The sequence below is a fragment of the Chionomys nivalis genome, chromosome 9 (assembly GCF_950005125.1).
Source record: "Chionomys nivalis chromosome 9, mChiNiv1.1, whole genome shotgun sequence".
NCBI lineage: Eukaryota > Metazoa > Chordata > Mammalia > Rodentia > Cricetidae > Chionomys > Chionomys nivalis.
In genome coordinates, this window is record NC_080094.1 from 25,294,948 (window position 1) to 25,318,864 (window position 23,917).

The following is a 23,917-nucleotide window of genomic DNA, read 5'->3' on the forward strand; positions in this document are numbered from 1 at the left end:
TGCAGGACTCATGCATGCCCGGCCTGGTGCCATTTTTTCCATGGGGCTCAGGCGGTGGCGGTTCACATCTGGAGTCTAGACTCAGAGGCTCTGCCGGCCGGGCCTACCGCCCAGGCTGGGCCCCGCTGCCCGCTGTTTGCTCAGCTGAAGCTGGTTAATTGGAACTGGAGTGGCCTCTGTGGCTGGCTGGTCAGGCAGGCCCTGGTCAGTGCTGCAAGGTCTGTGGAACATCTGGCCGGGCCAGGATGGTCATTAGGTGGCAGGCGCCCGGCGCCACTGCCACCTCAGCCTCTGCTGGGGGTCGGCAGTGACTCAATGAGGCCTTTGTGGGTTGTGGGCTGTAGAAGCCAACCACGCTGTGTGCCTGGGCTGCCTGCCCCATCTGCCACCCTCAGAGGGGCTTTGTTCCAGGACCACATGGCCTCCCCCTGAAGGCAATACGAGCCTGCAAAGATCCGAGAAAGGCCCTAAAGAGACCCCCTGGCTGGAGGAGCCTTTGAGGTTTTTCTCTCCATAGAATTTTAGACCCAGAGAAGTTGGGTGGCTGACTCCGAGGGGCCCAGTATACCAGCCACAGTGACTTGGTCCTAGAAGGTCTGCAGAACAGCATAGTGCTTTTAGTATGCAGAGCTGCAATCAGCTGCTTGAGGTCACATCCATGTCTGAGGGCGAGCTGCCCCGTTTCCTCATCTGTACAGTGAGGCTAACAATAACACACATATCTTAGGACCATAAGTGCAAAGTAGAATCTTGTACCAACACACACTAGTCCACATCTGAACCCATGGAAGACAACCCCCGTATTCTCAATCCCAGGCTCTGTTAATTGTAGCCACTAAACCTGGACAGGGCAGGTCATGTCCATTCTCAGGTCTCAGTTTCCCTACCTGGGAAGGTGGTCAGGGTTGAGCTGCTCTCCCCTTGTCCTCTGGACTCTCCTAAAGGTCAGAGGTAAAGGAAAGCTCTGACTTTGGGATCCCTAGCTCCTGACCCTGGATGGCTTCCTCTGGTCACTTGGGCTATTCCCTTCCCAACCCATGCTCTCTGAAGATCTGGGCCTTATGTTGGGAAGCCCAGGAGTGGGCAGAACGGGAAAGATGGAGCTCTGCTCTCCAGGCAGCTGGACAGCAAGCCCAGGGAGAGCCGCCTGAGTCAGGCTGCCCTCTGCGACTCTTCATCTTCTTATACCAGGGCCAGGGACACAGCGAGCACCTGCCCACCACCTTCACCCTCCCCAAGTCTGGAAGAGTGCGGTAAGGAACACCCTTTTCTGGTGTGACAACAGGGTGGGCACCCAAGAGGGGCTTGCAGAGACCTAGTGAGCTAGCACAAGCCACTAGGTGAAGTTGCCGACAACCCTCCAGGAGCATAGTATCCCGACAGCCATGGGATGAGTTTTTAATGTGAGGCAAAGTCAGTCCACAATACAAAAATCTAAAAACCACACGGGGTTCCCACCTGGCTCCTGGGGAAAGAAGCAGCAGAGGGTTTCCTTTGCCTGCAGGGGGTGAGGAGCAGCAGAGGAAGCCAGAGAAAGGGGAGAGGGAAACAGGCAGCAGAGGCCCGCTCCCCAACCTGGAGCCACCTTCGCCTCCTGCACATGTCCTCTGTCTGTGTCGCCTACAGGTCGTCCTCCGCCTGTCTGATCAGGCCCTCAAGGGTCAGGCAGAGCGGCCTCATTTCTCCTTCTTCTCTAGCTTCTTGGATGCTGATGCCTCTGTTGTTTCCTCTTTGGATTCAGTTCCAGTTGCTGCATCTTTAGGGTTTGACTCCTCATAACTGACCAGAAAACAAAGGAACACATTTAGAGGATGCTGAGGGCAGAGTCTTCATTGCCCCCTCTCTTTGCAATCTCACATCGCCTCTGTCAGTACCTGGCCCCGGCCCTGTGTGTCCTCATGGGCACCCTGCTTGGCTTTCTCTGTGCCTTGTGCTGCCAAAGAGTAGCAAATGGGAAAGGCTGGGCCTGGACTTGTGTGGATCAACATTAAATTTCTTGAACCTTCTGCTGGAGAGCAGCAGAGAGTAGTGGGGATGAGACCCTGGGAGACCAGCTGCCTCCTGGGGCACATGGTGGAGTTAGAGCTCAGCCCTGTTCTGGCAAATAGCACAGCGCTACTCATCAGGATGGACATACTAACTCTTGTGAGGGCTCTGCTTACCGACAACTGTGCCCGTTCAAGCACAACGCACATTTCCTGGCTGGATTATAGAGGAGAAAGTGGTGTGTTCAGGGTCAAACACACAAGCAAGCAGTCACAGTGTCTACTTAAGTCTCACAGGGCTGCTCATGCCCATCTCATGGGACTTCCCACTGTGGGTGAGCACCCCAAGGTTCTGGGCTACCTGCCTGCCTTGGGGCTGGGCGGCAAATGCTGGTGGCTATAAGAGCTGCCTCCTGCCATCAGCCCCAGTGACACTCTGACTTCACACCAGGGCTGGAGCAACTGCCCTACCTTAGGCCCAGGACAGTGGGGGGAGCGGGCAGGTGGGCACCCGCTGGGCATTACATGGCGCTGGGATTCTGCGGGCGCCGGCGACGAGGGCCAGCTAGCTTCTGCTGCATGGAGTCGGCCAGGCTGGCAGGGGAGCCCGAGACTGTGGGGAAGTGAGTGAGCCTCGGCGTATGAGGCAGGATTACGGCCGAGGACTCGTAGCTGTGTAAGAGACAGACAGAGAAGACAGAACAAGTAGATGGAGAGGGGAAGAAGAGGGAAGGACGGAGACATCCTTCCCAAGGAGCACAGAGCATTGCTGTTTCGGTTACCTGGCTTGCACTTCCTTTTTACTGTGTGTAGAACACCTGTACTGTTTTGGGGAAGATGCACCCCTGCAAAGTGCACTATGCGGACAAGAGTGAGGGAGGGCTTGGTGTTGTGTTGGTTGTAAGCCGCCATGTGGGTACTGGGAACCAAAACCACATTCTTTCTAAGGGCAAGAAGTGTTCTTACAACTGCTAAGCGATCTCCCCAGCTCCCTTGTATAAATTTTTTATAACTTTTATTAAATTTTTATTTGTTAATTTAGAGATAGGATCTAACTATGTAGCCCTGGCTGGGCTAGAACTCACAGAGATGTGCTGGCCTGTATTCCAAATTCTAGGATCAAGGGTGTGCACCACCATGCCAGGCTTTTGATTTGTTTTGTTTTTCGAGACCAGGTTTCTCTGTGTAACAGCTCTGGCTATCTTGGAATTCTCTTTGTAGACCAGGCTGGCCTTGAACTCACAGAAATCAACCTGCCTCTGCCTCCCAAGTGCTGGGATTAGAGCTGTGCGCCACTACACTTGGCTTTGCTTTGTTTTGAAACAAGATTTTGACTTGCTTTATTTTCAATCTTGGCTGGTTCACCCATCCTTAGGCAGCCTGGTGGTCCCCTGCTCCAAGGAGGACACAATATTGATGCTGCACTCAGTGCGGACACTAGACTGGCACAGTGCACCACAGCCCAGAACTCCTGGACTCAGGTGATCCTCCTGTCTCAGCCTCCCCAATAGCTGGGACCACAGGCATGTGTGCTCGACTGAAACAAGGTTTCACTCTGCCACCCGGGGGCTGACCTGGAGCTTGCTACATAGTGCAGGCTGGTCTTGAGATCAGTGATGCTCTGCCTCAGTCTCCCAAGTACAGGGATTAAGCCATGCAGCACCATAAGGCACAGGCTCAGTTGTGACTACTTAAAAAAAAGAAAACAACAACCCATCATTTTTACAACCAGCACTGAGTATCCAAACCCAGTCTTAATTCATACACAGCAGGCAATTCACCGACTGAGCTCTCTCCCTAGTCTGTTTTTAAAAAGACTGTGGTGGTCTGAATAAGAACGGTCCCATAGGCTCATATATTTGAATGTGTAGCCATCAGGGAGTGGCACTATTTGAGAAGAATTGGGAGGTGTGTCACTGGGGGTGGGCTTTGAGGTTTCCAAAGTCCATGCTAGCCTAGTGTCACTCTCTCAGCCTACAGACCAGGATGTAGCTCTCAGTTCCGGCTCTAGCATCATACACGCCATTGTGCACCCTGCCATGATGACAGTCTCTGGAACTGTAGGCAAGCCCCAGCTAAATGCTTTCTTCTCTAAGAGTTGTCTCGGTTATGGTGTCTCTTCACAGCAACAGAACAGTGATTGAGACAAATACATTAACTGTGTGTGTGTCATGGTGCTTGTGAAGTCAGAGGATAACTTATGGGAACTGGCATATGCTTGCGTGCGCGCGCGCGTGTGTGTGTGAACACTTGTGCACATGAGTATAAAGCACTGAGCACAGGTTCCCACGGAGGCTTCAAGTCCTCCTGGAGGGATGGTTGTCCGCTGCCCAATGTGGGTGCTGGATCCTCTGGGAGAACCACAGGTACTCTCAACTGCTGAGTCATCTCTCTAGCATCAGCAAGGGAACTCAGAACCAGGTAAACGGCAGTCATTCAGTCATTCAAGAATGAATCAGTGAGCGAGTCTTTCAATAGGGGAGCGGCAGTGAAAGACAAAAAGGCAAAGATCAGGTTGAGAATGGGGTAGAGGACAGAGGAGAGAAAGACCACCTGCTGCCTTGCTTTTCCCTATGGGCCTTCTGGGTAGGGTGGGCCCACACAGAGGCGCACTTAGGTAAACTGGGCTTCAGTGGGAGGAAGGAGATTCCTTCTGCCCTGGCTGGGTGCTGAGAGCTCAGGCTGCCGCGGACACAGGGGACTGGTTCAGAAGTCTCTCCAAGCACAGATGCACAGGGGGAGAGATGCTAAGTGCTGACCTCAAGGATCAGCTTCCATGCCAGGAGATGGGGGTGGGTTGGCTTCCAGCGGGCTGGGGATTCCAGGCAGGGCAGGCGTGGGGCAGGGGTGAGTCATCTGCTGCCCTGAGGTATCCAGGTGCACAGGAGGCCCTGGCAGGCACTTGGAGGACAACTTGAGGCCAAGCAGGTGGAGTTGGGTGAAGGCCCCCGAGTGGGCAGTTTTTATAGTAGCTGGCAGCTATTTCTAGGTCTTTGGCAGGCAGGGTTGATGGTGCCTGGGAGCAGACACCTGCTGGGAGTCATGGCGGGCCTTGGGGTAGGGGCGGGGCCGTGCACAAGGTGTGGCAGATACGGCAGCAGTCACAAGGAAAGGGGACTGTGTATCAGAAAACAAGCTGTGGGTTATGGCTCCAGAGGCACCTGGACAGGGACGGACACATGGCTTCTTGGAGATGGTACAACCTTGTCCTATTACATGCAAACCGACGCTGGGGCAAAGACATGCCTCAAGTCACCTTGGCAGAGCTAGCTTGTGATCCAAGGACCCAGACAGTAGGCAGCCATTCCTCTAAGACACTGTAGGTGTGTGGTATGGCCTGCCCTAGACTACACATCCCCTGGCTCCTAGGCAAGGTCTCACTGGTGACCACAGGCCAGGCAGGTAGTCACTGCAGAAAGGAACAGGTGGCAGGAACACTCCCTTGGGGACGATGCTCATGTGATCCGGCAGGTGCACTAGGGCTTGTCTGCATGTCTGCTCCATCCCGCCTTACCTGAACATCTCTGCCACTTCTCCCTTGACCAGTGCCACCAGGACAGGAAAGCCGATGCAGGCAGGGACCAGGTACAGGAGAGCCGGCTAGGAGAAGACAAGAGACTCATGAGGCAAGGCACCCAACCTTCTTCGGGACTTGACTGAGGGATAGCTCAGACCCAAGTTTGCGGGGTGAGTCAATGGCTAAGCCCAGACACAGGGCTGGAGGTCCAGACAGGGGTGCTCCTCCCTGGGAGGGAAAGCATGCACTGTAGGAAATCGGGTGCAGGCCTGCAAGGCTCCTCAGGAACCTGCCTGGCAGTGTCTGAGTAACAAACAGCAGCTCAATGCTACCTCTCAGGCTGCTTTTCTCCCTAGAAGCCTGCGGTCTCGGCTCGGGCAGAGCCTTGCATTTCGGTAACGCAGGAGACACTATAATTGGCTCTCACTTTCAGGCTCTGTCCTTCACTTCCGCCACTCCCAAGTCTGTGCTAAGACTCCTGAGAACGCTAGCTGGGAGAAAAGGAAGACTGTCCCAGTGTTTGAGGCTTTTCCTGGAGGTTCCAGGTCACCTCCATGGCTGTGTCCACCCTCTTTGGGTAGAGAAGGGCTAATGCTCTAGAGGGAGAGGGCAGCCTAGGTCTCCGTTTTAAGACTTAAGCTGAGAATGGAAGCCACACGTATTTGGCCTGGTCATTCCTTGCTTATTTCCTCTGAAAGGTGAACGCCAAACACCTCTGTTGGACACTTTAAAGTCATCAATGCTGCCAGTGGCCTAAAGTGACCCTTGTCATCATCTCCTCCAACCTCCCATCTGACCTATACCTGACTTTGGTCACAGCCCCAGTACCTTGGCATGTGCAGTTTCAGCTGCCTAGGCTGTTCTTCCTCTTTCTGCCCAGTTCCTCCTCCCCAGCCCTTGGCTCTGTGGAGAAGCCCCATTTGCGAGCATCAGGTCCCTGGCAGTGTGGAAGTGAGCATCCTAGGCAGAATGGAGTCCCTATCCCCTGCAGGGCTGTGGAACTGGATAGAGCAAGTGTCCCTGGCCCTATTTAGTCTGTTCGCCTGGTATCCCAGAGGGCGATGTGTAGGGGTCGGGGGATGCTGGTGGACATGTTGCCATGCTCACGAACTTGAGAGAGGTCTTGGAGACAGTGGGATAGAGTAAAGAGACAAAGCACAAAACCAGCCTGGGGCCCAAGAACAACACGGTCTTTTGCCTGCATCTGAGGACATTTCAGGAGACCGTCTCTTGGCACTGGTCTGGGTGGGCGGTCAGCCACATTACTTTATAGAGATTACCCTAGAATTTAGTCATAGTATCCAGACCCATGTTCTAAAGATGACGTTCTAAGGCTCAGAAGGGGACTGACTTGCCCAAGGTCACAGGTGTGTGAGGTCAAGCTGAGAAGGGAAACGAGAGGCCGGGCATCCATTCTTTCACTGGTACTGGGTCCTTGCTGTGGCTCAAGCCCCAAGCTGTGAGAAGCAGCCAGAGGGCACTCTGACCCCTAAGCTAACTCAAGGGAAACAAGACCTGTGACATGGTTTAAAAGCTTTCGGGTCTCCAGGTGGTGCTGGCACATGCATTTAATTCCAGCACTGAGGGCAGAGGCAGGCATACTCTGTGAGTTCAAGGCCGGCCTGGTTTACAAAGTGAATTCCAGGACAGCCAGGGCTGTTACACAGAACAACCCTGTCTCAAAATAGAACCAAAATCAAAAGTTTTCAGGTCACAAAATGGGCAGGGGTCTAGCTCAGCGGGAGAGTGCTCACAGAACACTTTGCAACACCAGGGTTCGATTCCCAGCACTGCCACAGGTGTGAATGGGGCAGCTGAGAAAGAATAAAATATCCTGAAAGTAGAAAGAAAACATTGGGCCTTGTGCTGCACCCTTGTAATTCTAGTACTATGAAGACAGGGGCCAGAAAATTACTGAGAGTTTGAGGCTAGCCCAGCTACACAGGGAAAACTTGCCTCAAAACTAAACAAACAAAAACCACCACCAACTAACCAACCAAACACACACCCAAAAGCAGGCTGGGTGTGGTGGTACACACCTTTAATCCTAGCATTTGGGAGGCAGAAGCAGTGACCTCTATGAATGACAGGTTACCCTGTCTACAGTGAGTTCCAGGCCAACCAGGATACTCAATGAGACCCTGCCTCAAACAACAACTAACCAAACTCAACCAACCAGCACAGGCCCTAAAAACAGGAAGAAAACCACGTGAGGAGAAACAGGAATGGAAGGTCAAACTTAATATTAAAATTTAATTTGTGGGGCATGGAGGGATGGTTCAGTGGCGAAGAACGCTTACTGCTCTTGAAGAAGGCCCAAATTTGGTTCTGTTGGCTCCCAACTGTCTGTAGCTCCAGCTCCAGGGAATCCGACACCCTTTGCTGGCTTCTGCAGGCACCTACTCCCACATATACAAACCCAACACTCTTCTACATAATAGTAAGTCAACAGACAGATGAACAAACCGGGAATCTGAGGATGGAGAAGAGCGGGTCAGGATTTGGAGCTAGGGTCCTCCTGTGTAGCCCTGTGCATTCTCTTGCCCAAGACAATCTTGGCAGAATGTAGGACTCCCAGGGGAGCTGGTGGCCTTTAAGAGCCAGCAAGTTTGCTATTATCAGAGGGACACAGCCTGCCTTCTTTCCTCTCACTGCACCTGGGAAGATCTTCAATGAGAGGGTGACAGAGAAAGAGCCCTACAGCTCAGGGCAGTGAGCTAGGGGCCAGGTTTTCTGAGACAGCTTCTCATATACGTAACCCAGGCTCATCTGAATTATCTGTGTAGCCGAGGATGACGCTGAACTTCTGCTCTACCTCCTCAGGGCTGCGATCACCGGCATGTGCCACTATGTCTGGCTAGGAAGATTTTTTTTTTTTAAAGGCTAAGCGAGTTAAAGGCCACATAGGGGGCCTTTACTTAGCAATGCCGACATGGGGACTGCCTTTGTCTTCTCGGAGACGGCAACCTCACTTAACAGACTCTTCCTACGTCCTGGATCCTCTCTTCGAGGACCTTCAGGGAGATGACCATTTGCATGAATCAGGGACAGGAGTAGGAGAGGCCCAGATACAGCCTGGGTAGTTGGATTACCTGGAAAATCTGTCCTTCTAGGCCTGCAGTCTCTCCACAATGGGGAGGGACAGCACCTAGCAGACTCTCTTCTGCCTCCAGCTGGGGAGGCAAGCCTGCCACCTGGTGGCTGCCCAGGAAATGGCTCCGGCCTACTCTAACACAGGTCTGGAGCTGTAGTACAGGCCTTGAAAAGGCCTCTAAGCCTGTTCGCGATCTAGCTCTCTGAAATCCACTCACCGAGCACACATCATGCTCCACAGGCACATCAGAAGCTCTGCCAAACATAACCCAACAAACGAGAAGACTCGGTGGACACTCTGGGTGTCTCTGCTTATGAGCCACGCCCTCGGATCTTTGTGGAAGGTTAGCACAGGCCCAGTGATAACAATCTGATCTTGTGAGGAATTCAAAGGCAGCTCCCACGTGACAGGGCTTTGGGGGAGGGGAGGAGCAAAGAGCAACAATACAGTATCCCCCCCCCCATCCTTGGAGCCCCTCACAACCGTACAGTGTGGCTCTAACGGTGAGCAGGGTGATATGCTGGATCAAGGAAGAATTAATCTTGGTATGCAGAACGCATGGCATTTAAAACTGCAGCTTCTGATTCAATTTTTGAGCTGTTGGTAATCGAACTCACAGAAGGCAAAGCTGTCCGGTAGTGAGGGCGGGGTCTTATCTAGGTGTAGCTCTGAGAACTTAGACTGACCTGCCCCATCCCTAGGCCCCTCCCTTTTGCTTTTATTAATGAATGAGGAAAGTGGAGTATGTGTGTACCTCCTGGGGCCAGGCCTGGGTCCCAGGGAGGAATCTACTGGATTCCCACAGGGGCTTCCTTGGCCTCTGCACCACACAGTTCCTGCAGCCTGGGCTGGGCTTTCACACTGTGCCAGGCCAAGTCCTGGCTCTGCTACCCACTCACTGGGTGGCGCCTCAGCTCCAGCTTTCTCATGTGCGCTCTAAGAGCTCAAGAGCACAGGGTCTGCCATGTGCCTTGTGTCCTTAGACAAGAGGAGACAGTCCTGACTGCCCAACCCCTGCTGGCCTCCCCTCTCCAGGCCACTGGGACCCAGGCCTTCACACACATGCGCTGCTCACTGTGGCGGACCATTACTTTAACTGTGCAAAGGTGTGCTGCATTTGTTTATGCCACGATGTAAGGATGTGTTTAATTATGTAAAGGTGTGCTGCAGTTGTTTTGCCTTGCTTGCCTGGGGCACCTGATCAGAGTAGTAAAGAGCTGAAGGGCCTATAGCTAGGCAGAAGGATAGGTGGGGCTGGCAGGCAAGAGAGAATAGGAGAAATCAAGGCTCAAGAGGAGAGAAGGAAAGAACGAGAGACACCGAGGGGCAAGAAGCCAGGCAGGTGCCAGTCAATACAGACAGAGAAGCAGTGAAAATAAGATACACAGAAGGAAGAAGGTATAAACCTTGGGGCAAAAGGTAAATAAAGAGAAACAGGATAATTTAAGTTAAAAGAGCCTAAGCTAGGCTGAGCATTCAAAAGTACTAAGTCTCTGTCCATGATTTGGGACCTGGTTGGTGGCCCAAAAGAACACAGTGCAGTTCACTGTGGTGAACTGGAGTGACTGGAGCCCGCCTTGGTGGGAAGCAGCGGCAGAGCCTTGGCTTTCCTGGGGTGGGTGTAGCTAGCTTTCACTTGGCTGAAGCACTTAAGTCTCACCCAATCCATGCTAGCTTGCCTGGGAAGTCATTTTCTCCTCCCCAGCCTCCTCTTCTGTAGCTGGAATGATATCTGGCTTAGGGGACAGGCAGAAATCAGGTAGAGAGCTCTGGGAAAATGTCTGCTTTCCTAATGAAGACAGTGGTGTGCTGAAAAACCTTTTACCTAGAGGAGCAGCTGCCATGTCCCTACAAGTCAAAAACAACCACAAACATGACTGTTTTCCTACCACTTCAGATGTCCAGGTCTGAGCTGCCTGTGCGGGTGACAGAGCAGCTTTCTGTGAGTTGTTACTGTCAGGGACGCATTCTGGCCATGCCAGGGGCTGTTCTGCTCACCTGGGCATGCTTGAAGATGTGCATGATGAAGATGGTGAGGCCCAGGCCGAAGATGTAGGCGGCGAAGCTGGTGTAGAAGTAGGTATGGGTGTTCTTCTTCAAGCTTCAAGGAAGGCAGAAGGAAGAGGTTAGAGCAGTAACATCTTTTCTGGGGAACCCTGTAGTTGCATGCGTGTGTGGGAGAGCTCTGGGCTGGGAGTCTGGAGGGCCATGTACCCTGAGTTAAGTCTCTTTAGATAAGTTACCTTTCTTTGTTCATGCTCAGTTTAAATCTTTGCAAAATGAGAAAGCCATAAGCCCATTTGCAAACAACAAATATTATCTAAAACTGCCTGTAAGATAAAATCTCTTGGGGGAAAAATCTGGGTTCTAGGATACCCCCACAGAATGTAAATTTGGGGTGAAGCCCTGCTGGGGACTGAGTCTGGCCGTGCACGGCTGGCAAGTGCTCCTCTGAGTTCCAGTTCAGCCTTAGGTTCAGTTTCTACAACAGCCTGAGAAAAGGCTGGAGAGAGCGACGGGGCCCGCTAGACTGGACAGTGACTTGAGTGTAGCCTGGCAAACGCCAGCTGCAGCTCGCTGTCCTCAAAGCCACCGAGGTCAGGCTGTGCTCAGCGCTCTCCTGACTCTAGTTTACCACCATGGATGTGAGGTTGAGGCTCCCGAAGTCAGACTAGCCACCAAGGGCACAGAGCTACAAGCACCAATCTCAACTAAAAGGACTTAGAACAAAAACAAACCAAAAAACACTTCACACTTTAGAATGCAGGTGAAATGAGAATTTTTCTGGATGTGTGGGTGGAGGTACCTTCTCTGGATGTGTGGGTGGAGGTACCTTCTCTGGGCTCCTGAAAGCTGGACAATGCTGGGATTGGGAGAACCCCAGGCCAGGCCACGCCCTCCCTTGCTTACCTGATGTCAAAACGAAGCAGCAAAGCAATGAAGATCCCTGAAGGGGAAAAGGCAGGGTTAGACGGTCAGGGATGGGGAGAGGGAGCAGGACAGCTACCTGATAGAAGACTGGCCTGTTCCCCCACCGCTAGAACCATATTGTGTCACAACGGGCCATCTCTGTTACCCACTGAGCAGGCACAGTGTAGGATCAAGGGAACCACAGTTCTCGGAGCTCAGCCAAGGGGCAAGACGGCTGGGAGGATGACAGCAGTAGTGACAGACAACTCCAACAGGAAATCAAACCTAGGCCTCCTCTAACTGAAAAACGGACTTCTTATGTCCTCAAAGGTAGACTGGGGTGGGATCTAGTCTGAAGAGGGTTTCTTCAAAGTGACACTGGTCAGGGAGAGTGAAAAGTGTGTTCTGTGGAGCTGCAGGAGGGAGAACATGGCACAGACCGCCATGCAGCAGGCTCGGGGCTCTGGGCAGGAGGACAGCTTAAACAGGTCCAGAGAGACCCCTGTGGCCGCTGCCTGGTGAGAGAAGCCGCAGACCACTGGGAGGTACCCCAGGAGCTCAGGAATGCTAGCTGTCCCTTAACACCTGGCTCGCACTTCAAATCCAAGTCCAGATGCCCCAGAATTCTGAGTCTCTGAGACAGGGCCAGCCAGTCCAACCTCTGCATGCTGCGCACACCCCACATCTTTACATACAGAGCTTCCCCATTCACTGGCCTTCAGACTCACACAGGACAGAGACTAATTCTCATTTAGCTGAGGACAGCCGCTCAAGAGCGGAAGCACATGTCCATCAGAAGCTCAGCTAGCAAGCATGATGAACGGGTATTTTTGCAGCGCTGTGTTTGGTGCCCAGGCCCACAACTGTGCACACTAGGAAAGGCGTCTACCACCAAGCACACTCCCCACCCTATGAAGCTAAGCATAATGAGGGAAATGAGTCATTCTCAGTGAGGGCTGTGAGAGGAGAGTTGGATGGAAAAAACCGGCCAGAGCTGCCTTTTCTACAGTGTTTGGAGCTCAGCGCCCCCTGGTGTCTGACACTCGTAACAGCTCTAAGCTAAACCATGGGCGGGGGCTCTGCTACTGTACTAACTCCTGGCAGCTGAGGCGTTTCAACATGCTGCTTTCTGGGCTGGACATGTGACTGCTGGACGATTTAGACCCACATATGGGTCCTGCAGAGAGTAATAGGGAGAGAATAAGTGTGCTCCTAAAGCCCAGAACCATGCTCCAAGGAGACTGGCAAAGCTAGACATTAGGTCTCTGCAAGGCAGCAGGTCTCAACCCGTGGGTTGCACTCTCTTTTCACAGGGGTTGCCTGAGACTACTGGAAAACACAGATATTCACATTATGATCCACAGCAGTAGCAAAATTAGTTATGAAGTAGCAATGACAAAAGTGTAATGGTTGGGGGTCCCCACGACGTGAGGAACTTTACTAAAGGGTCGCAGCATTAGGAAGGTTGAGAGCCACTGCTGTAAGGCAACATTTTGTGGAATTCCATTATTTTCTTTAAACAGCGCTGGCGACCAAGCCAGGCATCAAGCTAGGATGAACACAGGACCACCATCTAGTGTCCCTGATCACCACCAATGAGGTGTCTGTCCATTGCCAGAGGGTTGGAATTATTTTTTTTTCCCTTTAAGACATGTTGACCAGCTAAGCAGACTATCCTTGAACTCAGGACCCCCTGTCTGTGTCTGGGGTCAGAGGCATGTGCCAGCGTCCTCTACTAAAAGACTCAGCTCTCTCCTGTGTTGTTATCTGGGAAGTAAGCCTGCTGATGGTAGTGCTGCATGCCATGGGGATACTCGGGGGTGGGTAGGGGTGGGGTATGCTAAGCCCAATCTCTCAGACAAGTTGGCCTGTTCCTTTAACCTGAATACAGAAATTCCTCCTATTCCCCGGAGTTGCTGGGAGAATGATCCAAGGAAGCTCCCACCACAGTGCCCGGTGAGTGGCAGAGCTGTCGCCATCATTTCCCTGCCATTACTGTCCTTGACCAGTTCTGACAGGGTGAGCTTTTAAGCTAAGCTTTATCCTGCTACTGAGCCACATTCCAGTCCTCTCTGCAGGACACCCTTTCCACAGTCAGGGAGCCCAATGCTAAGGATGATGTGGGTCTCTATCAGTCCTTAAAAAAACTGGGAGCTAGACAGATCCCTGATAGGCAGACAGACAGATAAAGATACAAACTTGCAGCTTCTTTACCCTCAGGAAGTGAGAGAAAGGCCAAGCAGGCTTTTTCTCCCACCAGCAGGGCACCCCCTTAGGCCAAGCAGTCCAGGATGGCAAGAAGACACGTTCAGGGTCATTCTGAACATGTTTACCTGAAGCTCAGAGCTTTTGGGCTCCTCTTTCTTTGTTTAAGTCCAAAATGAAGGGAAAAAGAGCTGTCCTATGCCATCAAAACCACAAACACATACTGAGGGGGAATGTGCCAAGTGCTCACCTGATCGCCCCACTCCCAATAGTAAGGCTACCCACACCTCATGGTAAAATCCATGGCACCCCTCCCCACAGCCCTCTCCCCAGCAATCACCTGGAATGACGATATCTCCAAGTCCCAGCATGGCAAAGTTGTCCGCTTCAAGGCCCTTCTCCAGCAGATCCTGCGGGAACACCACTGCAGAAGAGGCAGGGATGAGATGAAGGGCAGGGAGCTGTTTACTCAGGCTGCCGACCCCCAGCCCTCTAAGTAGGGCTCACACAGGAGATGACAGGTCCTACAGCGAGGAAGGATCTGGGATCTTCTAACCAAAGGTTTCATTCATCTTCATTTCTCCTTCTATGCTGCTAAGGGACCCATGAGGAAGAAGTCCTAAGCTGACTTCACCCCAACTGCTTGCTGCCACGATCCTACAGAGGCCTGCGCATCCTCTCAAGGTCATTTTTCCCTCTTCCCAGTTACCATCTCTGGTCCAATCCTGGAGCCTTAGCCTTGTGGTCCTAGGTGATTTGGGACTCAGCCAGGGCTGAGAGTCTAAGTTAATCTGCTTTCTCATCTGACTTGCTGAATTAGGGAAGTTGTTTGCTCGGACTGTTTATGAGATGGTCTAGCTGTGTAGCCTTGGCGGGTCTTGAATTTTCACTCCTCTCAAGTACCAGGATTAACCCCGAGTGGTACCAAGCTCAGCTAAAGAACCCAAGCCCTCATGCGCCGTAGGAAAACACAGTACAGTACTGGCTATGCCTATAGCTCCGTAACAGGACTTGGGCAATGAAACACAAAAGGAGCTTCCCCAGGTTCTTGGGGTTGGGGGCACACCAAAAACACTCTTCCCCAGGGAAGACAAAAAGTGGTTGCCTCTGTGCCGTGTCTGGGTGAGGAGTTAATGCTAGAAGCGTGGTCCTCTCCACGGACCACGGAAAGGTGAGCTAAGGGATCAGTAACACGCATGCTGAGAATGGTGGGGTCAGAGGATGGAAATAACCTTGGTGTTGGTGATTCCACTTAAGGGCATTAACCCATTGTTGAGCTGCTCTACCCAGGCTTACAGAAGTCTGATAAAATTTCCCCTTGCTTAGTCAGACCCAGTGATCCCTGCACTTTGGAGATGGAAGCAGAAGGTGCACAGGTTCAAAGCCACCGTTAGCCATACAGTGAGTTCCAGGATGGTTTCAGCTACCTGACATTTATTTCCATAAACATCCAGAAACTCTCCTTGTTTAAAGACATTGGTTCCCAAGGTTTGTTTTTGTTTTTTGAGACAAGGTTTTCTCTGTGCAGCTCTGGCTGTCTTGGAACTCACTCTGTAGACCAGGCTTGCTTCAAACTCAAGAGATCCACCTGCCTCTGCCTACTGAGAGTTAGGATTAAAGGTGCACACTACCAATTAGTTTGGGGTTCCCCCCCCAAAAAAAAACCTTTACATTTCTTTACTTTTGTATGTGTGTGAGTACATGTACAACAGTGTCCATGTAGAGGTCAGAGGACAACTTGTGGGAATTGGTTCTCGCCTTCCAGCATGTGGTCCTACGGATTGAACTCTGGTTGTCAGGTCAGGCAGCAAGAACTGTGGAACTGTGTCAGCTGAGCCATCATGCTGTTTTTTTTTTTTTTTTTTTTTTTTTTTTTGACAGTTGTTATGTAGACTAGGATAGTCTTAAATTTGCAATCCTCCTGCCTCAGCTTCTGGAGTACTGGGATAACAGGAATGTGCCCAATGCCTGTGTTATGGATCTTATTTTTCCTTCTTTCTTTCAGAGGTGCAAGGGATGGAACCCCAGGGCTCACACATGCTAGACTGAGCTATTACACCCTTAACCCCTACAGGTGGGTTTTCTAATACTTGTGTAAACAATGGTTATTCTAAAAATACAAAACCAAGGTCAGAGTTGGTAGACCAGAGAGCACCAGGTACTCAGGTAATGAGGGGGACCCAGTGAGTGTGATAGTGTGAAGGTCTCGACTTCTGGAAAACCACAGCAAGCCCTGATAGACTGTCAAGCACCTTTCCTCTACGCTTATTCCCATTCCTAGATATTTCATGCCACATGGTATCATGACCAAGCGACCCAAGGCGGGGTGGGGAGGGAGAGACTGAGCTCAAGAACACAGCGAGATGAGTCAATGGTGAGGAGATGAAGAGTGGTTCTGACACCAATGGGGGAGAGAGGATGACGCCTGGTTGGGGGGACAGTCACTTACATTTGATTGGTGCCTCAAAGGACTTGGCCACAGTCACCATCACGTTGGTGCCGAATACCTAGAAGGAAAAGACAGGAGTCTAAAGGGAGGTGGGTGGGCAAGAAAGGCTGTCCTTAGGCTTCTAGATGTGGTGTTGAGGGGTATGAGAGTCGAGTAGGGAAGTGGGAGAGCTCAGAGCAGACTGACACCAAGTTGAGGTGGCCATTCATGTGGTTCTGGGCAAGAGAAAATCTGAAGGAGTCAGAGAAAGGCCCTAACTGGCCCAAGCCAGGCAGCCTGCTTGTTCAGGCTCCTCTCCCTCTTAAGAGACAAAGACCCTAGGCAGCATTCAAAGACAAAAGGTCTTCCAGGGAAAGGATGCTACGGTCAGGCAGATCCCAGACCCCTCAGCAGTGCGTCAGAAAGTGAACAGACATCCTGAGCACAGCTGACCTCTGTCCTCCTTGCCTGGCATCTACCAACATCCACCACTCCTATCCAAACGGCCCCGAGACTCGACTCATTTGCCCTAGAGACACAAGATTCAGTGGTCCCCTGTAAAGACCATCGAGAGGGTATGAAGGCACTGGGTAGGAGACACAATCCCTTTGCTCCAGATTTACAGATGGACCAGAAACACACCTGCTCTGGGGTACAAACTCCATCAGACTGCCATGCGGACAGAGATGGTAGAGACGCAGGGAAGCCGGGACGTGGAGGGCCCTCAGAGCTGGACATCATGTCCCTGCCTGACTCACCCAGAAGATGTCATAGATGAAGAGTCCGCCAAGCAGGATGCAGCCAGTGCTCACGTTGTTCAGGTGCAGGAGCTCTACCCCATTAAGGGAGAAGGCCAGGCCAAAGAGGTTGTTGGCAATCCAGTGCTGGGGAAAGGTGGGAGTGAGACCAGCTCACTATGTCCCATCCTACCATCTCCCCAACCTCCCCTTCTGCTCAGGCCCTGACTGCTTACCTTCCTCAGCAGGTACCAGACACCAACAATGCTGCTTAGGCCCAGGCACACCAGGTCCTTGGTGTCAAACTCATAGTTGATGATCTCTGGGCAGAGAGGCCAGGTAAGTCCACTCCCCAGAGTGAGGCTATCCCCCCCCCCCCGCCCCAACCCGTCAGCCCCTGGGTGGTGGAGGACATGGCTGCTGGCATGGCCAGACAGGCCCATGTGCTTGGCCGTGGTTGCCTCAGACTGGCAGGGGTTTTAGGCTGGAAAGCTCACTGGGCACACCCCCAACCCCTTAGTTTTCTATAGGGGGAATACAGGCCCAGATCAAATGAGGGTGTTGGGATATATAAGCTCTGCCACCTGAAGCTGGGTGACCCTGGGGTAGGAAGTGTCCTCTTTACAGAGTTTGTTTCCTTATCTGTAAAAAAGTCAACAGCACCTTCCTCAGGGGGCTGTTGTGAGGAGTGAGGAAGGTTATTCTACAATGCCCTCAGCACAGTGCCTGGAATGGAACACAGTGGGTTCCCAAGGAATGCTACTCCTACCAAGTCCAGAATTTCAGGAAACCAAGAGGATGGCTGGTAACCCTTCCCGAGCAGAGAAGGAGAGAGAGATGAAGGAAGTAGTCAAGAGGGAATTTCGAAGGCAGCTCTTATTGGGAGCACCTAAGTAGAGAACCCGATGCCAGACCTCTCTGGATGCTACCAAATCTCCTAATAACACAGTATGACCACTTCTTTGATCCCAAAGTGCAGCAAACTGTTACTTGTCCCCCAATTCCTGCTCTCTCCTGTGGTTACAACACCCCGTTTTCATTTTTTAAAGGTATCTGTTGAATTTATTCAGCATAACCACAGAGGCATTGTCTTCATGATGTCATATACAGACACAAACACAGATACAACACAATATTTATATTTAGCTCAAGTGCATTGCGTCTAAGGCTCACTTATACGTCTTCATGTGCCACAGCCCGTCATTTAGATAATGGATATTCTCAATGCCGATCCCCTTGTTGATTTTCTCAATGTCTGCTGCAGCCATCTTCATGACTCCGACACACAGGGCGTGCTCTTTGCCCTCTGCCATGACCGCCACGATGGTATCTACCGCAGCAGCGTAGAGCTTTGCTCCGGGAGACGTTAAACCCGGACACATGATATTTGCACCACTGAGCACAAATTTGATGGCTCCTTTGTCGACCTGCTGGTGTGGCAAGATAAACGGGTATTTGTGAAGTAATCTCAGCGTTGGATAAAAAGGTCCTTTTCTCTGCCTGAAAAACAGTAACTCTCCATTGACTGTAAGGATTTCCATGTGTTCATGGCATCGCACTATTTTGACGGGGTCTTTCTTAGGCATGATTTGATTAAGCCACGGTTCGATACCTGGAAACTGCTCAGTCAGTTGGCTTTTAATACCCTTAATAACGGAAGTTTTCAGCTGGATGCAGTTGGACACACTGTCCTTCTCGTCAAATTTCTTGAACATGATCTTGGTGAAGGGGCACCGACAGGGAAAAGCTGAGGTGAAGCGTTAATCGCCGAAGGTCTCACCGAGTTGCGGTCTACAGGAAGGATGGCACCGGCGTCTGAGCCGGCCGTTGTCGCTAACCGGAAAATGGTCCGACCGATCGCGCTTTACGGCTGCGTAAGATCGTATCACTTCCGTTCCACTGACCCCCACGTTCGCTCTGACCCCCACGTGGTCACCCCACACCCCTTCTCCCGACTTCCGGTTCTTCTCCGGACATCCGATTGCAGAAAGGGTGGGGCCCAAACCGGAAGATACGTCAGAGCATCCACATCTACGGATGGACCGCCACTTCGGGATCGGACTGGCCGTGCGTCGAACCGCGCCACCTCTTACGGGCACACTAACCAGCCAATAAGGATGCTCCTATCTTTCTTACGGTTGCGCAGTGATCGCCATTCTAGACCCCCGAGGGGCCCGAGTAGTGGAGCCGGCGTAGATTGGGGGGGGGGTGATTCGGAACCCGGAAGGCTCCGTGGTCGTTAAGAAAAACAGGCTTAGCCTTAAAAAAAAAAAAATCCAATAATCATTTATTTGGCACAGACGTATTTGACGCAGAGACGAACCATCTCATCACCGTTCGGAGGGAAAAGGTAGAATCCGCTTGGCAACCAGGAGAGAACAGAATACATTCCACAGGCTTCTCATGTGTGAGAATCATCTTGCATTTGGTCAAGCCATCATTACTCGTCACCATTTTTGAATCCATACGATAACTAACGCATCTTCAGTTTTATTTTTCAAAGCTTAGGTGAAACCATCACCAGGGACAGACATGTTAGGAGCTGTCTGGTACAGCTCCTACCGAGTGCATATATGAGCCAGGCAGTGTGCTGAAAGCTTTATTGTTTACTTCCTAACAGAAGGGGTTAGATTATCATTTTTGTTTTACAGATGGAGGAAACACACTTCCAGTAAAATCACCCAGTGCTCAGAAATAACGAGTTCACCCAAATTCCCAAGTTTGGGTAGTGGCAAAGCGGGGATATGAACCAGGGCCGTTAAGATTTGAGCTTCTCCTTTTTATTACTTGTTTCTTTGGAGAACCCAGTATTACAGAAACAAAGAAGGGGACAGAGGGAAGTGGGTACCACTGACCTTCCTTGTTTTCCCCAGAGCCCTGTGTGAAGAGCAGCTGATACTGGCGATTTGGGAAGTTGGCTGGAAAAAACTTATTCATGAAGGGGCTGGAAAGAAAGACAAAGCAGGTCGGCAAACAGAGCCCCCATGGGCAATCACAACAGTCCCCGCTAATATCCATTTATGGCTGTTCTCCCCAGTCACCTTTTATAAGAGCCCTGGCAGGTACACATTATTGTTCCCACTCTAGATGTGGAGTCTCTTAGAGGATGGCCTGACCAGGGTCACACAGGGAGCCAGAATCTCAGCTGCGATTCAAACTGAGGTTTCTGAACTCTTAGTAATTTGCTTTGCTTATTGACAAAGTGGACATAGGCACACTTGGTATGTAAAATTTGGAGGAGAGTTAGAAATCCCAAGTCTGGCCCATGTGCCTTTTACATCAGTTTCTTGTCAAGAAATGTACTTCTAGACTTCCATGTACTGATGTGACAAAGAACTGGGCTTTTACAAATGTAAAATCCAGCTGCCAAATGAACTATAGCCCACAGGGTAGGAACATCCTCATTTTCATGCCTACTATGAGGTCTGTTGCTTAGGACCAGCCTAGCTTTAAGAGCATTGTTACCCAGTATGCTCCACCTCCTGGCCAGGCAGGGAACTTACGTTCTTTCCCAGACTACACTAGAGTGAGTCCAACAAACCAAGGCCTTAGTGTTGTAGAGTGGTTACTAGTTCTCACAGCCCTGTGGGGGTATCTTAGTGACAGCCTCTCCAGGCTTGGGCCACCTTACCTGTGTGTGAGGATGAGCATATGGCCTATCTCAAAGAGGCATGTGAGGATCAGATAAGGCAGGGAAGATGCTGAGTTCAGTGCTGGCCTGAAGCAGGGATGTTTAAGAACTATGAAAAAAGGTCACAAAAGACATCCCAGATGTTTCCCAACTAAGAAGTAAAGCAAGGTAGGCCTGAAAACATATAAGTCACAATGGATGAGTTTTTTTTTTTTTTTAATATACTCTGGTGCCTTGGAGAATATGAATTTAAGAACTATCTCTGGTCCTCAGTTCCCCACTTGTCAAACAACTGCTCCCTTGCAGCCTTGGGTTGTGATATGATTGATGATGAATGGCACCATAGGTAGAGAAGTGGCAAGCACAGGGCTGGAATCTGGAGTAGGCATTCATGGGAGCACTCTGAAGAGATGCAAGGCAGAAGCAGCCAGGATGCCGGAGGCTGGAAGCTCAGTTTGCGGAATCTCTTTTGGGGAAGGTGAAGCCACAGTGCATGTGCAGACAGAGGCAGAGAGCAGTTTGCGGAGCTGAAGCATCCTAGCCTCTCAGGAGCCTGACGCCTGCATCAGCATAACAGACTTGACACATGTGTCCTAGGTTCAAGTTCCACCTCTGCCACTTCTTTTTTTTTTGTTTTTTGGAGACAGGGTTTCTCTGTGGTTTTGGAGCCTGTCCTGAAACTAGCTCTTGTAGACCAGGCTGGTCTCGAACTCACAGAGATCAGCCTGCCTCTGCCTCCCGAGTACTGGGATTAAAGGTGTGCGCCACTACCGCCCGGCCACCTCTGCCACTTCTGAGAGGTGTGATCTTGGGGAAGTTACTTAGCTGCTCCTTGCAACCCTTTCTGTATCTGAACATTATAATACATTTCTCAGAGGATTATTTATTCAAAGATAGAATCTCACTCTGTAACTCAAGTTGGCCTTAAATGTGTAATGAATGATCTCCCTGTTTCTGTCTCCCAAGTGCTGGACTTATAGACTAACCAAGTCTGATACTCTCACAGGATTAAGGGGTTAAGCTGATGCTTGATATCCTGCGAGTTCAACTCAGCTTCCACTTTGAGTGTTTAATGTCTGGACTGATCTCTGCATGTGATCTACATCACTGAGCTACACATCCAGCCATTATTTTGAGATAAAGAGTCACTACGTTGCCTAGGCTGGCCTCCAATTTTTGATGCTCCTGTCTCACCCCTTCAAACAGTTGGGGTTACCGGCAAGCACTGGGAAAAGGGGCTTGCTATCCAACACAACAAAGGATTACCTATGTCATGCAACTGGTGTGAGTCTGACTTGAGGGTGGGGCCCTGACTCTTCATCATCATCTCCCACGCCAGACAAAGTGGTAGATGTTTGCTAGCCAACTCTGAATGCACTATTTTACTGTGGTCAGAGTGTTTTTATGACCCTCCATGGCTCAAACAGACATAAAGTTCATTGCTTTGTGCTGAGAAATATCCTGGTACCCTTGTCTTCTGGGGTTAGATGGTGAGGGTTAATGAAACTGATGATGTACCCTTGTTCTCCTGAGATAAAGACTGGGACCTTCTGTCTGTGGACCGCTTGAGTAGGGCAGGAGCTTGGTCATAGGAAATAAAAATAGGACAAGGCTGCCTAGACAGAACATGTGGAATCGAGCTGGGTTACAGTCTTGGTGACTGTATTAGAAGGCAGGCTGTAACCCCTGCCTGCCCCAGTACTGGGAGCTGCAGTCTGCTGAGCAGTCTGAGGTGGGCAGTGGGATGGCAGCAGGGGTGGAGGGACTCAGAACTGCAGCTGAGGCCAGCATGGCCTGGGATATGGCTACTACTGCCTTTAGCCGTCATTTTAGAGATTTGTGGAGAGGACAGTCTCCAAGTTCTCCCTTCTCTTTAACTTCTGCCGGAGCAATAAAGAATTCTAGCACTGGAGTGAACAGACCTGGGATCAAACCCCTCATCTGTGAGTCCTGGTTGAACCTCAGCTTCCTTGTCTCATACCTCCAGACCTTATGGTATAAATCCAGAGGCAAGCCTGGCTTGTGGATATAAACAGATGTGGAAACTCTACACTGCAGCTTTCTTAACTAAAAGACTCAAGAAAACACAACTCCAGTGAGTGAGAGTCAGTTTAATTTTTGGATCAACACTATGATTAAATTATATTCCCCTTCTGTAATGAAATTGCTTTTGTTGGGTTTTGTTCTTTCTCACGATACCCCTATGACTTCATTCATTTGGCAGTTTTTATAGCCCAGGCTGGTCATGAGGTCATGATCCTCCTGCCTCAGCCTGCCAAGTTCCTGGAACCTTTATATGAGTGCCAGAGCAGATTATTATTGCTCTGAATTTTATTACGAACATGATTCATGGGTGTGGATGTGGCTTAGTGCTAGAACACTTGACTAGTATATGGGAGGCTCTGGGTTCAATTCCTAAAACCAGAAGAGAAAAAACAACAACAAAAAAACAACAACAAAATTCAGGGGTGGGCTGAAGTCGGGTAGAAGAGACTGCCTAGGGAAGGAAGTACAAGGAACTAAGGCTAACAACAACATGAAAGCAAACAAACAAAAAGCCAAAACCACAGTCTCTAGCTGACAAATTTTACCATGGATCATTTATTTGTTATTTTGAGACACTATTTTATATAACTCAAACTGGTCTTGAAGTAGCTGTGGATGACTTTGAACTCCTGCCTCTACCTCCCAAGTGCTAGGATTAGAGGCACAAGTCACCAAATTAAACCCTGTCTGCCTTTTCTTTTGAGACAGGGTATCATAGTGCAGCCCTGGTTGGCATGGAACTGTGCAGACGAAACTGAACTTGAACTCAGAGATTTGCCAGTCTCCTGAGTGCTGGGATTAAAGGTGTGTAGTACCACCTGATTTCCCATGAGGTTAACAGCTGACTTTTTTGCTTATTTGTTATGTTAAGTTCAAACCTAGGGCCTTACCATGATTAGGCAAGTTTTCTCCCCCTAAGCTATATTCCCAGGCTCTGAGGAATATTCCTTTATAGCGTGTGAATATATGTCATTGTAATTGGTTTAATAAACAAGCTGAGTGGCCAATAGCTGTACAGGATAAAGTTAAGTGGGAAAGCCATAGAGAATGATGGAATGAAGGAGGGTGGAGTCAGGAGTCCTAGGTCAGATGCAGAAGGAACAGAAGAAGAACATGCCATGCTAATAAAAGGACCACCACGTGGCAAAACGTAAATAAGGAATATGGGTTAACTTAAAATGTAAGTTAGTAATAAGCCTGAGCCATTGGCAAATCATTTACAATTAATATAAGTCTCTGTGTGGTAATTTATAAGTGGCTCCCAGGATGAGGAAAACTGCCTTCCCCCAGGCAATGGCTGGTTTTCTTCTCTGTTGATAAGATCTATCACAAAAATTTATGAATTGCTTAGAAGTAGAGAGACA

At 50.5% G+C, this 23,917-nt stretch overlaps 2 protein-coding genes across 3 annotated transcripts in view; both read right to left on the bottom strand.

The window, feature by feature from the left end:
• Positions 1-1,382: 1,382 nt before the first annotated feature.
• The window catches only part of Hm13 (histocompatibility minor 13), a 35,870-nt gene continuing 13,335 nt past the window's right edge, over positions 1,383-23,917 (bottom strand). Inside the window, exons 4-13 of one of the 2 annotated variants that reach the window (XM_057780364.1) lie at positions 19,732-19,820; positions 17,113-17,198; positions 16,898-17,023; positions 16,161-16,218; positions 14,052-14,135; positions 11,507-11,543; positions 10,595-10,697; positions 5,500-5,585; positions 2,457-2,657; positions 1,383-1,779 (exon numbers count right to left, since the gene is read on the bottom strand). In XM_057780364.1, coding sequence (XP_057636347.1) covers positions 2,507-2,657; positions 5,500-5,585; positions 10,595-10,697; positions 11,507-11,543; positions 14,052-14,135; positions 16,161-16,218; positions 16,898-17,023; positions 17,113-17,198; positions 19,732-19,820 — 820 coding nt within the window. In that variant the 3' untranslated portion in view covers positions 1,383-1,779; positions 2,457-2,506. The remainder of the gene's footprint in view (positions 1,780-2,456; positions 2,658-5,499; positions 5,586-10,594; positions 10,698-11,506; positions 11,544-14,051; positions 14,136-16,160; positions 16,219-16,897; positions 17,024-17,112; positions 17,199-19,731; positions 19,821-23,917) is intronic. The other variant, XM_057780366.1, reaches the window with a different exon arrangement.
• Positions 17,343-18,703, bottom strand: Mcts2 (MCTS family member 2). Its single transcript, XM_057780367.1, has one exon. The coding sequence runs from the start codon at positions 18,589-18,591 to the stop codon at positions 18,046-18,048; it is 546 nt and encodes a 181-aa protein (XP_057636350.1). The 5' UTR covers positions 18,592-18,703; the 3' UTR covers positions 17,343-18,045.